Below are 17,241 nucleotides of genomic sequence, written 5' to 3' on the forward strand. Positions count from 1 at the left end.
ATAGAAGGAGGGACAAAGTCCTGAAAGAGGGACAAATGAGGGAAAAAGGGACAGAGGGACAGGGCTCCCAAAAAGGGACTGTCCCTCCCAAAAAGGGACAGTTGGGAGCTATGCCCAAATCTTGTTCAGCCCCCATTCCCAAGTGTATAATGAGAGCTGCTTGCTCCATGCGGATCCCCGTTCCCCCTCCCTTTTCCCAGCAATGAATGGACACCCCGGGCTGGCAGGAAGTTGTAATGAAGCGCTCCCTTTTCTAGGCGCTGCCGTCCCTCCCCGAACTCCTAATAACCAAACTACAGACAGAGCGATCGGAAGGGCAGAGAATCCGGGGCTTCCTCTCGTGCTCACACTGGAGTTGGATCATTTGGTCCAGGAGAGGAAGAGAAAGTAACGCGATGTGACAAGGATGCTGGCTGGTGACTTGGCAGTGTGGCGCTCAGCTGACAGGGAGTGCACTGCACTGACTATAGCAGCAGTCTGCGGGGCAGACACTGGCAGAGGATTATACACTGCCTGATTAACCTTGTGCAGAGGGCGAGGCTCTGTCTCTAGCAGTCTCTTCTCCATCGCCCCTCCTTGGGCTTGTCCTGCCCTGCCCGGATTGCAGAAAACTGGAGGCTATCTGCAAGGAAGAGGCAGAGCGCTCTCCGCTTCCCTCACTGGAAAACGGGGAACATGCTGTGACAGAGGAAGAGGCAAGGCTGGCCCACCAGCACCGAAACTGGGGGAAGGAGAACAAGTGACAGCAAAGGATTTGTCACCATGACGTGCTACGAGCCGATGAAGTGGCACTAGCGAGTTCCGATAGACAACATGAGAGCGTCACTTTGTGTGTGCACTAGTGGAACAGAACCCCCCTCCCTGGACTGCAGTGTCTGAGGAGGGTGGGTGGCAGCACTGACTCAGGGCACTGCTCACTCCCTGCAGGGAAAAGTGACGCCATTCAGGTAAGAATGCTCAGGGTTTGGGCAGTACTAGTATGGGCTCCATGTTCTGGAGACGATTGTTGCCTAGGCCAGCACTATTCTTATTAATAGTCAAGGGATTTTTTTCCCACTACATTTGATAACTATTTTACTTAGTTATAAAAAAGAGGTTTTGTATAAAGCTGGGAACGGGTGATTTTCCATCTTTTAGATGATCAGTATGGTTTTTTTTGTTTAAAGTTATTTGTGAAAGAACTAAAAGGTTGTAAAAGTCTCCATTTTCACCTCTGTTCTCCATTTTTTATTCATTGTTCACCAATTTTAAGAATATCTTCATAATTATAGCAGGGCAAACAGACCTGTTTACTAAAAATGCAGAGAACACAGTGGTAAAAAGTAAAGAGCTGGAGAAATTTTCTCAAACACATGTTCTCCATTTTTTGCTTTTACCTCCAATTTTTGTCACTGTATATAAGAGGAGCTGCTGCTTCCCACTTTTACTGTAATTGATCAGCACTTTTTTTCAGTGGAGCTTCATTGCCCCTCTTCAGGGTATTCCTGGAACTTATTTTCTCCACTTTTCCAGCCTAGCTCCCCAAGAAAAATTCATGTTCTCTCGTTTATAAAGATAGCGGGGGTTAAAAAACTAGAGTATAGAGTTTGAAAAGTGTGGCTAATACTTGTATATGTGGTCTCACACGCGTAGTTCCTCAATAACCATAGTGTTTGTTGGACATACAACTACATCGGTAGTGGAACTAAACAGATTTGTCTATAAACTTTCATACACTATCCAGTCTTTATTGAACAGTCTTTTACAATCTTACCACTTCCATGTAGCGTGAAAGCTGATCTAAATAATCTTTTCAAAGTATTATCAATCTGACGGTCCCTATACTACATAAAGGTGATAAGATTGTACAGGGAAGATTTTCTGATGGAAACTGAAAAGACAGGAATGGAATTGTACACCCTTTGGAGCCAAGTGTTGTACAGAGGCATTGGTAGTCTATAGCCTAGCAACACTTCCTGTTGCAATGGAGGGGAGAGATAGGACAATGGTGCAATGGAAGGTAGATCGGCTTCTCCGGGAAGGAGTGGAAGGTGAATAATGGGCTCGGGCACTGCATTTTTTTTAGGGCATTGGAGGATACATGTACACATGCCAGATTGTCTACTTAGCTTTAAGCGTGGTAGGTTACATTATATTCAATTAGTATTAAACATCTTCCACATTATGTTATTGATTGATAAACTATTGATCTCTATCTGAATATCATACAGTTTGGCTTGCTATTGCAGTCGAAACTGCCAATAAATCTGAGTTGATTAGCCGATGAGTCTGTTGCCAGGTGCACAGTTTTTAATGCAATGAACATTATGATCAATAGGTATTGATTATTTATCTAGTCAGTCAGGCTGTGTATAACTAGTTGCTCCAGTGTTCTTTGCCCCTGTCTTGATAAGCCAGACCTAATGACTTCCTATGTGCTTGTAATCAGTATGAAAAGACTATGATACTGATTTTGTCAGTCTCATCTGTTTACTATACATTTTTGTGTGTGTATGTTACACTTTTATAATTTTGGGTTGGGGGAAATTTACAATTGTTTGCAAATATTTGGGGGCTCCTAGGCAAATTATGTTTATTTAACTTAAGTAAGTGAAACATTATAAATGGCTACTGCAGAAAACAGTGTATTAAAAACAACATATTGTTACTGTTACCTTAATTTCGTCAGCTTGAAGACACAGGGGCAAATCAAACAGTAATGGTGACATATGTAAAGGTATGGACACCCTTCCATTAGTCCAGTGATAAAGAAGGAACCTGACCTTAATAACCTTATAGGGGCTTAATAGCTATTACGAGTTGTGATCTCTTGACAGTTGTAGAGCTTATAAATTGGTTCATACTCCAAGCTTGAACTGTCGTTCAGTATCTGTGTATTCTGTGGTTTCCTCTGAAGCCTGGTACACAACTTCAATTTTGATTGGCCATTTTAAAACATCCATGTAGTGTGAGAGCTTACCTACACAATCTGCTCATGGTATACACAATCTGTTGGCAGTGATCAGCCCATCAATTGGGCTATAACAAAATGACATTGCCATATAGTGGAGGACTTTGTGGCGAGAGTCACTCATCCCCTAAATATTCCCATTAGTTAATTGAGTATAAAAGTTCATGAATTCAGAAGTCCAGCATGTTGTAAACTCTGTTGTGCTTGCACAGCAAGTAAACTTTTAACTGATAACTCCTTGCATGCTGGACCTAAAGAAAGGTTTGGCTGCCACAAGTGTGATGGTGCACCATTCTACAGCAGCATAACTTGTACACACATGACCTGCAGGAGATTACATACCATATTACTGAACTCATTGTCTATGCAATCTGGCCAGGAACACACAAGTATTTGCAGTCTCTCTCTCTAATACATCTACCACAGTATTAAAACCACAGACAGGTGAAACGAACAGCATTGATACCTACTTACAATGACACCAGTCAAAAGATAAGATACATTGGGCACAAATAAACAGTCAGTTCTTATAGACAATGTGTTCAAAGCAGGAAAAGAGGGCAAGCCTTTGGATTTGAGCGGCTTTGAAAAGGTCCAACTTGTGTTTGCAAAATGACTAGGTCAGAGCATCTTCAGAACACCAAGACTTGTGAGGTGTTGTTGAATGCAGTGGTTAGTACCTATCAAAAATGATCCAAGAAAAGATGTACAACTGGTGTCAGCAACAGGGTTATTTGTGCCCACTGTTCTGTAATGCATGTGGACAGCAAAGCCTAGCCTGTTTAGTCTGATCCTACTAAAGAGTAACTGTAGCAGAAAGTGCTTAAAAACTTAATACTGTCCATACGAGAAAGGACATGTTGAGTCCTTGCCTCAGTGAGTCACAGCTGGTTTGGTGAAACATGGTGGATCCACAAAGTGTTAGGAAGGCAGTTTTAATGATTTGGTTAGTCAGTGTATGCCTGCCTTATAGTCAAGCAGTATTTTTATTGTATACCATGTAATACTTCTTATGCACTAATAATATATTTTTGGAAATACTGTACAGGGGACTGAGGAAAGTAATGAGAAGAGATGGCAGACCAAAGCCAAATTCAGTCTTCTGCATCGAAGAGCATCCGGCCGTTCCGCTCCAGCGAGGAGTACCTGGAAGCCATGAAGGAGGATCTCACTGACTGGCTCAATATGCTGTATGACCTGGATATGGAAGCTGGCACCTTCATGGATTCTCTGGAGACCGGGTATACACTGTGTCAACATGCTAACAATTTAAATCATCTGGCACAAGATTTTAGGACACAGTATCCAGAAATTGCTGCTGGTATGAGGCTGCCCCAAAAGGATGTAACATTTCAGGTCAAAGGAGCCATGCCTGGTTCATTTCTAGCCAGGGACAATGTATCCAACTTCATTAGCTGGTGCCGCAAGGAGCTTGGCATTCCAGAGGTATTGATGTTTGAAACCAATGATCTGGTGCTGAGAAGGGGGGAGAAGAGCTTTGTGCTGTGTTTGCTGGAGGTAGCCCGGCGTGGGGCACGCTTTGGGATGCCAGCCCCAGTTCTCATTCAGATGGAAGAAGAGATTGATGAAGAGATTAGTCGGGGTAAACCAAACTCAGAGCAGCGCAGGTACCCACGGGTAGCCATGCCTACCCAACCTCCTCGTACCCTATGTGATCTCAAGAACCTGGACGAGTTGGTGAGTTGCTTACCAATTTTTCTCAATATTAATACTATATGTACCCGTTATGAAGGTCCTACCTAGGTTGCCTTGTGGATAATTCCGCTCTGGTTAGGAGTACTCCAAAATTGTGTATGAATACTTTCCATACACCTCCTTGTGCTTTTAATCAACTAAAACACTTGTTTAAGTATATATACAGTGGAGGAAATAATTATTTGACCCCTCACTGATTTTGTAAGTTTGTCCAATGACAAAGAAATGAAAAGTCTCAGAACAGTATCATTTCAATGGTAGGTTTATTTTAACAGTGGCAGATAGCACATCAAAAGGACAATCGAAAAAATAACCTTAAATAAAAGATAGCAACTGATTTGCATTTCATTGAGTGAAAAAAGTTTTTGAACCCCTACCAACCATTAAGAGTTCTGGCTCCCACAGAGTGGTTAGACACTTCTACTCAATTAGTCACCCTCATTAAGGACACCTGTCTTAACTAGTCACCTGTATAAAAGACACCTGTCCACAGAATCAATCAATCAAGCAGACTCCAAACTCTCCAACATGGGAAAGACCAAAGAGCTGTCCAAGGATGTCAGAGACAAAATTGTAGACCTGCACAAGGCTGGAATGGGCTACAAAACCATTAGCAAGAAGCTGGGAGAGAAGGTGACAACTGTTGGTGCGATTGTTCAAAAATGGAAGGAGCACAAAATGACCATCAATCGACCTCGCTCTGGGGCTCCACGCAAGATCTCACCTTGTGGGGTGTCAATGGTTCTGAGAAAGGTGAAAAAGCATCCTAGAACTACACGGCAGGAGTTAGTGAATGACCTCAAATTAGCAGGGACCACAGTCACCAAGAAAACCATTGGAAACACATTACACCACAATGGATTAAAATCCTGCAGGGCTCGCAAGGTCCCCCTGCTCAAGAAGGCACATGTGCAGGCCCGTCTGAAGTTTGCCAATGAACACCTGAATGATTCTGTGAGTGACTGGGAGAAGGTGCTGTGGTCTGATGAGACCAAAATAGAGCTCTTTGGCATTAACTCAACTCGCTGTGTTTGGAGGAAGAAAAATGCTGCCTTTGACCCCCAAAACACCGTCCCCACCGTCAAGCATCGAGGTGGAAACATTTTGCTTTGGGGGTGTTTTTCTGCTGAGGGCACAGGACAACTTAATCGCATTAACGGGAAAATGGACGGAGCCATGTATCGTGAAATCCTGAACGACACCCTCCTTCCCTCTGCCAGGAAACTGAAAATGGGTCGTGGATGGGTGTTCCAGCACGACAATGACCCAAAACATACAGCAAAGGCAACAAAGGAGTGGCTCAAGAAGAAGCACATTAAGGTCATGGAGTGGCCTAGTCAGTCTCCGGACCTTAATCCAATAGAAAACCTATGGAGGGAGCTCAAGCTCAGAGTTGCACAGAGACAGCCTCGAAACCTTAAGGATTTAGAGATGATCTGCAAAGAGGCGTGGACCAACATTCCTCCTAAAATGTGTGCAAACTTGGTCATCAATTACAAGAAACGTTTGACCTCTGTGCTTGCAAACAAGGGTTTTTCCACCAAGTATTAAGTCTTTTATTGTTCAAAAACTTATTTCACTCAATGAAATGCAAATCAGTTGCTATCTTTTATTTAAGGTTATTTTTTCGATTTTCCTTTTGATGTGCTATCTGCCACTGTTAAAATAAACCTACCATTGAAATGATACTGTTCTGAGACTTTTCATTTCTTTGTCATTGGACAAACTTACAAAATCAGTGAGGGGTCAAATAATTATTTCCTCCACTGTATATATATATATGCATTGTATTTGAAAGCTTTCTATGATAAAATGTGTTCAAGTATCCCCAAATCCATCATATGTACATGTTGAGAATGTAGGCTCAATACTGCCTCCATTGCATTTTTCACATATTTAGAATGTTTTCAAAATGCCTTTAGTTTTACATTAATTTATCATATGCAGAGAAATGTTGCAACACAGTCATTGGCTGACTTACAGGCGGATCTCCAGCTACATCTGTCCAACAATTTACGATCGCATCACGGAAAAGTTAGAGACTTTTTCATGTCCTTTTTATTGCTGGGCATTACATTTTGCACAATATTGCATGATAAAAATAGCAGAGGATAGTTGCACATGCACTTTTATTTGTGAATCAACACCCTTGTCACTCATTACCTGGATCTAGCTGCTATGCTTATTGTGTTTTTTACTGCTTAGTGAGTCACTGACCTTAATAAGCTTGGAGCTTTTGGAGCCACAAGTCTGACATGCTATCATGTTCTGAGTGCTCTGACAAAGCTGAGAAGGCATAGGATGGATATGACAATGAAAGAACTACCGGTAATACTTCTTAATACTCAGTACGGACGGTATTGAAAAATGCCTGGAAGTGATTTTCATGCATGTGCGAGGTTCTGTGTCAGTAATGAGATGACTACTGCAGGTGAATAAATTATTCATCTGCAGCTGTCTTTTTTTGTCTTTCATTTTAGGAGGCCATTTTTTTTTAATTTGGACACATAGAGGATTTTCTGCACCACATGCAGATAATTAAGCATATAACAATCACACTTAATTGCAAATGCCGTTTTAAAAGCCATATTAATGATTTGGGGTAAAAGCTAGCCAATGCCAAGGTCTGCCAACCACAAACATCTCTGGCTTCTAATGGACAGTCCAGAATTAGCTTATTTAAAGGAGTACTGTAGGGGGTAGGGGGAAAAAGAAGTTGAACTTACCCAGGGCTTCTATTGGTCCCCCGCAGATGTCCCGTGCCCGTGACATCAGCGGGAGCGAGGACATGGCTGCACAGGCACAGTGGTTTTTAGATTTTAAAGTCGGAAATTCCAGAAGTGAACCAGCGGCGGGGACCGGAGAACCAATAGAAGCCCCAGGTAAGTTAAACTCTTTTCCCCCTACCCCCCTACAGTACTCCTTTAAGTGTAAAAAATATTATTAGTGGTAGTCAGTCTATGTATGTGTATATTAGGTGCCTTATAGAAGGGTTATTGAAGTGTATATACGATCCTAACATCTTCACACTGATGTATCTCTCTCCTTTGCATAAGGAAAATGAAGTGCATTTGAGAAACAAAGTACAGTCACAAAGTTTTGTTTTCCTAATACTGTAACTTTGTGATATTAATAGGAAGCAACGTGAATCACGTGCTTTAGGGCGGCAACAATTAGAAGGTGGAAAGAGGCGACTCCCCTCCCCAAACGTCTCCTCCTTGCACTCCCCGTCTCCCTAGATGCGCGGCGCCGCTTCACTCACTTGCTTTCAGTGTTCCAGCGATGGGATCTCCATCTGTCCGTCCAGCGTCCTTAATCCATGTCTACAGCGGTGCCTCATGTAACCTGTTACGTGCTGCTGCGTCACATGAGATGCCGGTGCAGCACATACCCGGCATCCTGGGGATCAGATGCTACGAGCCAACAAGGAGGAGACGAACGCTGGCAATCCAGCGCAGGAGACTTGGGCGCAGCCGTTGCCACCATAGACCATAATAGGAATTACGGCTATAGCAGTGCACAGGGAGTAACTTCGGCGTCAGAAGACGGAGCTGAAGTTACAAATTAAAACACTGTAATTCGGCCTCCAGCAATAGCCACCATCCACTTCGACCTAGAGGGGGAATAGTAATTAACGTCGCCGGAAACTTGTGCAGCAGCAGGATTAGCCATACTGGCTGTATCCTGCGCCCAAGTCTCCCGGGGGTGAATCCGCTCATACGCAGGAGGAGATGCTGTCTTGGAGAAAGCAGATGGAGGTAAGCATTGTGCCAGTGCCTACAATGCAAAGCCTAATGTGTCTCTCCTCTCTGGTCCAGCTTTTTAAACATACGTCGGAGGGCGTTATCACAATGTATTGCTTCATGAGGCAAAGAGTCTAGAACCGACCCTGTAGTACGCAGCATGATCCATATAGTGCATTACCGTGCTGGGACCTGCCACACCGCAACACACTGTGATCACCCCATAGGGCTATCGCTGCTCCTGCGACAGGATGCAGTGGTTTCATGCAACGCACCACGCGGTGACACATTAAGTGTAAAAGGTGCCTAAATGTTGCAGAGTGGTAGAACAGGTAAATGATCGATACCTGGACAGTATTTACCTGACCTACCATAAACTGATTAGTGTATAGCCACCTTGAGGGTTTAAAACCTCAGAAATTAAGCTAGAGGGCATTCCTCAGACTTGTTTTATTGTGGAAACCTGACACAATTGTTACAGTTACAGGCTAATGATAGCTGCAGAACCTGGTAATCGGGCAAAAAAACTTAAACCTGATTCAATTTAAGGTTCCCATACACTAGTCAATTTTACCCAGCAGATTTGATCACTCGTATCTGCCGGAGATCCTAACATGCCCATCCAATTGTATTTTCAATTAATTTCTGTGTGGGGCAAATTAAAACCATTTTAGGCTACTGAATTTCAGTCTAGCGAAACAATACTGTCCCATTTCTGTGACCAGAGCCCCACTTTAAGGCCAGTTACATTGGGCATGTTTCAAGAAGGAAAGAGGGAGAATGTTTGAGTATTTACAACTGCCTAGTGAAGCATTTGCTTTGCACTGCATACTGCTGCTCTGAACGAAGCGTGAAGCATGCAACATGTAGGCTGACTCAGGCATAATCTTCCCAGCAGCATTCACTGTGAGGTCCCTCCTCAACCCATTCTTGGTGGTGATATGTTGCCAAATTCACACAGGCATTGTGTAGGAAGCCTATAGCTGTGCTGAGAATGGAGCCTTGCTCCATGGGAAGAGACAATGGCTTCCCCTCAGACTAAAGGGAAAGTCCAGCCATTCCTTTCCTTTTTTTAATACTTCCCCATGCTACAAAAAGAACTAGTATGGAAACAAAGCAATTCTTATTGGTACATGTACATTGGTGTGCACTTGAGAAAGTGCTCCTTGGCCTGAAAAGTCATATATTTATTTCCTTTTAAGCCATGCAAATTTCCTGGCTGTCATGCTAATCCTCTGCTTCTAAAGCTTTTAGCCATACACCCTGAACAAGCATGCAGCAGCATCAAATGTCTGTCTGACGTTTGACTGGATTTGCCACATTCTGGTTTTACTTGGGTAATTCATACACTAGTAATGTATCAAATGATGCCTGGCAACTGGTGGTGTTTAAAAGGTAATAAATATTTCAGCCTCCATATCCCTCTAACTTCAGGTGTCCTTTAAAATATTCTATTAATGGTTGTGGTCCAGGCTTTGTTTGTTGTGTTGGACAAATATTCTTCTCATTTCTGTCTTCATGTGCCCACTGGGAAGATTGTTTTTACCAGAGCAGGAAGAGAGAGGAACCTTCACAGCTGTTCTTACACTTTCACTCACTATCTAAAACTACAGTGTGAAGCCTGAGCTGGAGTGAGATGGCTCATCTCCAGGGCAATAAGCAGCTGTAGAGGAGGGGTGTAGTCCTCCCAATATGAGTGAAGTGCTGAGACTCTTCATTCCTGTGTCTTTACTTTCAGCAGAATTATTGCCATTGTTTGTTATAAATGCCAGTTCCTTTCTATGTCCTCCTTTCAGGCCCCGTTCACATTGCACGCATTGCCGTCCGTATTTCGGGAACCCGTGCAGGAGGCCGACCCGCACGACATTAGACAGTGCATAGACTGCACTGTCTGATGTTCACACTGCAGTGCGGTCCAGGAACGCTTGCTTCACGCATTTTTTCACAAAACACGCGGCTGACCCATTCACTTCAATGAACGGGATCGGCAGCGCATAGAAACGCAGATGGCGTGCGTTCTCACGCGTTGCGTTCTGAACGCACGGCCATCCGCGTTTCATAACTGTTATTTTTCCCATTTCAGTATTTAGCTGCTTTCATGCATACACCCCTTTATTCTGTAAATAGCCATTGTAGACATGACACAGTATTGGGTCAGGATGTCCTCAGTGTTCCTTCGTTCTAAAACAATGTGATACAGAGTTCAGCGACCAATAACATGCACTGTAAGTCTGTGGTTTTGTGAGATGTTATATTGTATTTCAATTTCTATGGTACAGACTAACCAGCAAGCTCATGGTGAACCTTTATGTACTCCTTTAAGGTATGCATCATTTTTATTTAATTAAAAAGAACAAAAAAACTGGGCAGACTGTCAAATCTAAAGACTAGTGTTTACATCTGACAAATGTAAAAGCTTTCGCACTGCAGGAACTCAGTACAGGCTGTGGTGGTGGAAGGATATGAGGGTAGAATATGCAATGCTGCATACAGGAGGACGGTGTGGAGAGGAAAGTTGGTGCGGTCACCCAGTGCTCCTTAGACAGTCCGCTTCGTGGTCATAATGATTCTTTACACAAAGTAGAAAGTGGAGAAAAGAGAAATGGTTCCAGTCAGATGACAAAGGGATCGTTCTTCACAACGAAGGGCCTGGGATAGCATTTATAGTTCACCCTTTACACAGAGCAGATAATAAATAAAGATAGGGTCCTGGACAGAGGGGATGTCACTGAAGTTCATTTATCACATAGTGTAGAAGCTAGAGGAAGGGAATATGGTTCTGGATAGGAAGGATGGGATCAGCAGTAATACATTACAGTGTAGAATAGGGGTGTCAAACTCAAATGCAAGTGGGCTGAAATTGAACACTGAGACCAAGTCATGGGGCAACCTCTGTCTAATGGCCACCTCCCTCCCCTATACTGTTCCATGGTGTCTAGTAGCCCCGATCCCTCTCCTATACAGTTCCCTGGTGTCTAGTGGCCCTCCTCCCTCCCCTATACGGTTTCCTGGTGTCTAATGCCTCCTCCTTCCTCTATACCAGGGGTTTCAAGCTGAAATACATAGTGGGCCAAATTTAAACACTGAGACCAAGTCGCTGGCCAACCTCAATGTCTAGTGGCTACCAAGTTCCCTGGTGTCTACTGTCCCTCCTCTCTTCCCTATACAATTCCCTGTTGTTTAATGCCTCTTCCCTCCCCTATACAGTTCCCAACTGTCTAGTGACCACCCTCCCTTGTCTATAGAGTTCCCTAGTGTTTTAGTGCTTTTCCCCTACTTCCCCCATATGGCTTTCCTGGTGTTCTAGGGCTTCACCTCCAATATAGAATTTCTGGTGGTGTAGAGTGGGCCAACCATAATGCAAAGTGGGGAAACCACTAGGGGGCCAAATTTGATGGCTCTGAGGGCCAGATTTGGCCCACGGGCCAGAGTTTGACATGTATGCTCTATACAGTTCCCTGGTGTCTAGTGGCCCTCCTCCCTTCCCTATACAGTTCCCTGGTGTCTAATGCCTCCTCCTTCCTCTATACAGTTCCCTGGTGTCTAGTCGTCCTCCCTCCCCTATACAGTTCATCGGTGTCTAGTGGCCCCACTCCCATATATTATTTCCAATAGAAAAGAAGCTGGAGGAAGTAGATTGTGTTCTGGGGAGATGGGATGGCATTAGGGTTCATCCTTTATGCAGTGTAGGAGGTGGAGGAACGGGACAGGGTTCTGGGGAGATGGGATGGCATTAGGGGTCATCCTTTATCCAGTGTAGGAGGTGGAGGAAGGGGACATTGTTCTGGGGAGATGGGATGGCATTAGGGGTCATCCTTTATCCAGTGTAGGAGGTGGAGGAAGGGGACAGGGTTCTGAAGAGATGGGATGGCATTAGGGGTCATCCTTTATCCAGTGTAGGAGGTGGAGGAAGGGGACAGTGTTCTGGGGAGATGGGATGGCATTAGGGGTCATCCTTTATCCAGTGTAGGAGGTGGAGGAAGGGGACATTGTTCTGGGGAGATGGGATGGCATTAGGGGTCATCCTTTATCCAGTGTAGGAGGTGGAGGAAGGGGACAGGGTTCTGGGGAGATGGGATGGCATTAGGGGTCATCCTTTATCCAGTGTAGGAGGTGGAGGAAGGGGACAGGGTTCTGGGGAGATGGGATGGCATTAGGGGTCATCCTTTATCCAGTGTAGGAGGTGGAGGAAGGGGACAGGGTTCTGGGGAGATGGGATGGCATTAGGGGTCATCCTTTATCCAGTGTAGGAGGTGGAGGAAGGGGACAGGGTTCTGGGGAGATGGGATGGCATTAGGGGTCATCCTTTATCCAGTGTAGGAGGTGGAGGAAGGGGACAGGGTTCTGGGGAGATGGGATGGCATTAGGGGTCATCCTTTATCCAGTGTAGGAGGTGGAGGAAGGGGACAGGGTTCTGGGGAGATGGGATGGCATTAGGGGTCATCCTTTATCCAGTGTAGGAGGTGGAGGAAGGGGACAGGGTTCTGGGGAGATGGGATGGCATTAGGGGTCATCCTTTATCCAGTGTAGGAGGTGGAGGAAGGGGACAGGGTTCTGGGGAGATGGGATGGCATTAGGGGTCATCCTTTATCCAGTGTAGGAGGTGGAGGAAGGGGACAGGGTTCTGGGGAGATGGGATGGCATTAGGGGTCATCCTTTATCCAGTGTAGGAGGTGGAGGAAGGGGACAGGGTTCTGGGGAGATGGGATGGCATTAGGGGTCATCCTTTATCCAGTGTAGGAGGTGGAGGAAGGGGACAGGGTTCTGGGGAGATGGGATGGCATTAGGGGTCATCCTTTATCCAGTGTAGGAGGTGGAGGAAGGGGACAGGGTTCTGGGGAGATGGGATGGCATTAGGGGTCATCCTTTATCCAGTGTAGGAGGTGGAGGAAGGGGACAGGGTTCTGGGGAGATGGGATGGCATTAGGGGTCATCCTTTATCCAGTGTAGGAGGTGGAGGAAGGGGACAGGGTTCTGGGGAGATGGGATGGCATTAGGGGTCATCCTTTATCCAGTGTAGGAGGTGGAGGAAGGGGACAGGGTTCTGGGGAGATGGGATGGCATTAGGGGTCATCCTTTATCCAGTGTAGGAGGTGGAGGAAGGGGACAGGGTTCTGGGGAGATGGGATGGCATTAGGGGTCATCCTTTATCCAGTGTAGGAGGTGGAGGAAGGGGACAGGGTTCTGGGGAGATGGGATGGCATTAGGGGTCATCCTTTATCCAGTGTAGGAGGTGGAGGAAGGGGACAGGGTTCTGGGGAGATGGGATGGCATTAGGGGTCATCCTTTATCCAGTGTAGGAGGTGGAGGAAGGGGACAGGGTTCTGGGGAGATGGGATGGCATTAGGGGTCATCCTTTATCCAGTGTAGGAGGTGGAGGAAGGGGACAGGGTTCTGGGGAGATGGGATGGCATTAGGGGTCATCCTTTATCCAGTGTAGGAGGTGGAGGAAGGGGACAGGGTTCTGGGGAGATGGGATGGCATTAGGGGTCATCCTTTATCCAGTGTAGGAGGTGGAGGAAGGGGACAGGGTTCTGGGGAGATGGGATGGCATTAGGGGTCATCCTTTATCCAGTGTAGGAGGTGGAGGAAGGGGACAGGGTTCTGGGGAGATGGGATGGCATTAGGGGTCATCCTTTATCCAGTGTAGGAGGTGGAGGAAGGGGACAGGGTTCTGGGGAGATGGGATGGCATTAGGGGTCATCCTTTATCCAGTGTAGGAGGTGGAGGAAGGGGACAGGGTTCTGGGGAGATGGGATGGCATTAGGGGTCATCCTTTATCCAGTGTAGGAGGTGGAGGAAGGGGACAGGGTTCTGGGGAGATGGGATGGCATTAGGGGTCATCCTTTATCCAGTGTAGGAGGTGGAGGAAGGGGACAGGGTTCTGGGGAGATGGGATGGCATTAGGGGTCATCCTTTATCCAGTGTAGGAGGTGGAGGAAGGGGACAGGGTTCTGGGGAGATGGGATGGCATTAGGGGTCATCCTTTATCCAGTGTAGGAGGTGGAGGAAGGGGACAGGGTTCTGGGGAGATGGGATGGCATTAGGGGTCATCCTTTATCCAGTGTAGGAGGTGGAGGAAGGGGACAGGGTTCTGGGGAGATGGGATGGCATTAGGGGTCATCCTTTATCCAGTGTAGGAGGTGGAGGAAGGGGACAGGGTTCTGGGGAGATGGGATGGCATTAGGGGTCATCCTTTATCCAGTGTAGGAGGTGGAGGAAGGGGACAGGGTTCTGGGGAGATGGGATGGCATTAGGGGTCATCCTTTATCCAGTGTAGGAGGTGGAGGAAGGGGACAGGGTTCTGGGGAGATGGGATGGCATTAGGGGTCATCCTTTATCCAGTGTAGGAGGTGGAGGAAGGGGACAGGGTTCTGGGGAGATGGGATGGCATTAGGGGTCATCCTTTATCCAGTGTAGGAGGTGGAGGAAGGGGACAGGGTTCTGGGGAGATGGGATGGCATTAGGGGTCATCCTTTATCCAGTGTAGGAGGTGGAGGAAGGGGACAGGGTTCTGGGGAGATGGGATGGCATTAGGGGTCATCCTTTATCCAGTGTAGGAGGTGGAGGAAGGGGACAGGGTTCTGGGGAGATGGGATGGCATTAGGGGTCATCCTTTATCCAGTGTAGGAGGTGGAGGAAGGGGACAGGGTTCTGGGGAGATGGGATGGCATTAGGGGTCATCCTTTATCCAGTGTAGGAGGTGGAGGAAGGGGACAGGGTTCTGGGGAGATGGGATGGCATTAGGGGTCATCCTTTATCCAGTGTAGGAGGTGGAGGAAGGGGACAGGGTTCTGGGGAGATGGGATGGCATTAGGGGTCATCCTTTATCCAGTGTAGGAGGTGGAGGAAGGGGACAGGGTTCTGGGGAGATGGGATGGCATTAGGGGTCATCCTTTATCCAGTGTAGGAGGTGGAGGAAGGGGACAGGGTTCTGGGGAGATGGGATGGCATTAGGGGTCATCCTTTATCCAGTGTAGGAGGTGGAGGAAGGGGACAGGGTTCTGGGGAGATGGGATGGCATTAGGGGTCATCCTTTATCCAGTGTAGGAGGTGGAGGAAGGGGACAGGGTTCTGGGGAGATGGGATGGCATTAGGGGTCATCCTTTATCCAGTGTAGGAGGTGGAGGAAGGGGACAGGGTTCTGGGGAGATGGGATGGCATTAGGGGTCATCCTTTATCCAGTGTAGGAGGTGGAGGAAGGGGACAGGGTTCTGGGGAGATGGGATGGCATTAGGGGTCATCCTTTATCCAGTGTAGGAGGTGGAGGAAGGGGACAGGGTTCTGGGGAGATGGGATGGCATTAGGGGTCATCCTTTATCCAGTGTAGGAGGTGGAGGAAGGGGACAGGGTTCTGGGGAGATGGGATGGCATTAGGGGTCATCCTTTATCCAGTGTAGGAGGTGGAGGAAGGGGACAGTGTTCTGGGCAGATACCTTTTTAAAAATCACTTGTGGGCAGCACAGGCATAGTAAATAATCTTGCCTTGCACTGCTGAGTCCCCGGTTCGAATCCCAGCCATTGCACTATCTGCATGGAGTTTGTATGCTCTCCCTGTGTTTCGTCTGGGCTCTCAGTTTTCCTCTCACACCCCAAAAGCATACAGATAAGTTACCGTAGTTGGCTTCCTCCTAAACATTTTGCCCTAGACTACGGTGGACATATAACTATGGTAGGGATTAAATTGTGAGCCCCTTTGAGGAACATTTAGTGACAAGTACTGTATATATACACTCTGGCGCTGTTTAAATACTAAATATTATTCATAAACAGAAGGGAGGGCTTTTGCTGCATTTTATTACCTGCAGGTGCAATGTGAATAATGCAGTATATTTGCTTTATTGTTTAGTAGGAATAGTAATGGTGTTTTGGTATTAGACCTACAAATAGGAAAACCTGTATCAAACAGCTTCCACATTCTTCTTGCTGAATCCTTCCTTAATGTGTGTAATACAAACACAGGCTTTGAGGTATGATAACCATCCAGCCTACATGTTGGTGTTTTTATAGCAGAGGCCGTGTTAACTGTACAGAAAACCTGCATTAGAGTTGAATGCAGAGACTGCCATCCTTATTACATTACTGCATAAGAAATGCCTGGCTGTCATGTCAGCTTTTCAGCTTCAGCTGTGTTACACACATACCAGTTGGGCAGCCAGTGGTGCCAGGATACAGAATCTGCATATTTACTCTGGATCAGTGATTTAGAAGATATGGATCCACACACCACCCAAGCAAGACCAGTGCAGATTTCCTAATTCAGCTGCTGCATCTCTCTGCAGGGACACTGCAGTTACATATATATAGCTGAATACAGTAAATGATTCAGGATACCCACTTTTACTGTAATTTTTCTGGTTTTAGCATCAGATACATTTCTTATATCTATATATTTCTGTATATTGAATGTAGCCCTGCCATCCCAGTGATGTTTAGCCTAGTCTGATTATGCAGGATAACACACACACACAGGGCATTCTGAGAGACTAGGTATATTTTGTACTGGCTTTAGAACTCTCAGTAAACAAATATTACGCAGAGATCACCTGACAAGACTAAAGTTGTCACCACCTGTCATAAATTTCAGAACGTAAATAAGGGCGAGGAAAGATTTTACAATGGGCAAACACTTACTAAATAATTTATAAATTAACATTGCAAAAAATAAGCAACTTTGTTAATTACATTATTTTCACTACAGTTCCTCTTTAAAGCTTTTCCAGTGATTGGCTGAGATTTCCTGGTCAGCTGTGCCTTGCCATACATCTGAGAAAGCCCCAGTTACAGGGCATGGGAAGTCCCGGCTGCATGATGTGACTGGGGAATTCAGTG

The 17,241-nt window shown here is 46.0% G+C and overlaps 1 protein-coding gene across 1 annotated transcript in view; it reads left to right on the plus strand.

Annotated features, from left to right (window-relative positions):
- The first annotated feature begins 305 nt into the window (after positions 1 to 305).
- GAS2L1 (growth arrest specific 2 like 1) overlaps positions 306 to 17,241 on the plus strand; it is a 63,837-nt gene continuing 46,901 nt past the window's right edge. The window contains exons 1-2 of the mRNA XM_068240177.1: positions 306 to 947; positions 3,999 to 4,648. Coding sequence (XP_068096278.1) covers positions 4,025 to 4,648 — 624 coding nt within the window. The 5' untranslated portion in view covers positions 306 to 947; positions 3,999 to 4,024. The remainder of the gene's footprint in view (positions 948 to 3,998; positions 4,649 to 17,241) is intronic.

Source organism: Hyperolius riggenbachi, chromosome 1, assembly GCF_040937935.1.
Source record: "Hyperolius riggenbachi isolate aHypRig1 chromosome 1, aHypRig1.pri, whole genome shotgun sequence".
In the NCBI taxonomy this organism is placed as follows: domain Eukaryota; kingdom Metazoa; phylum Chordata; class Amphibia; order Anura; family Hyperoliidae; genus Hyperolius; species Hyperolius riggenbachi.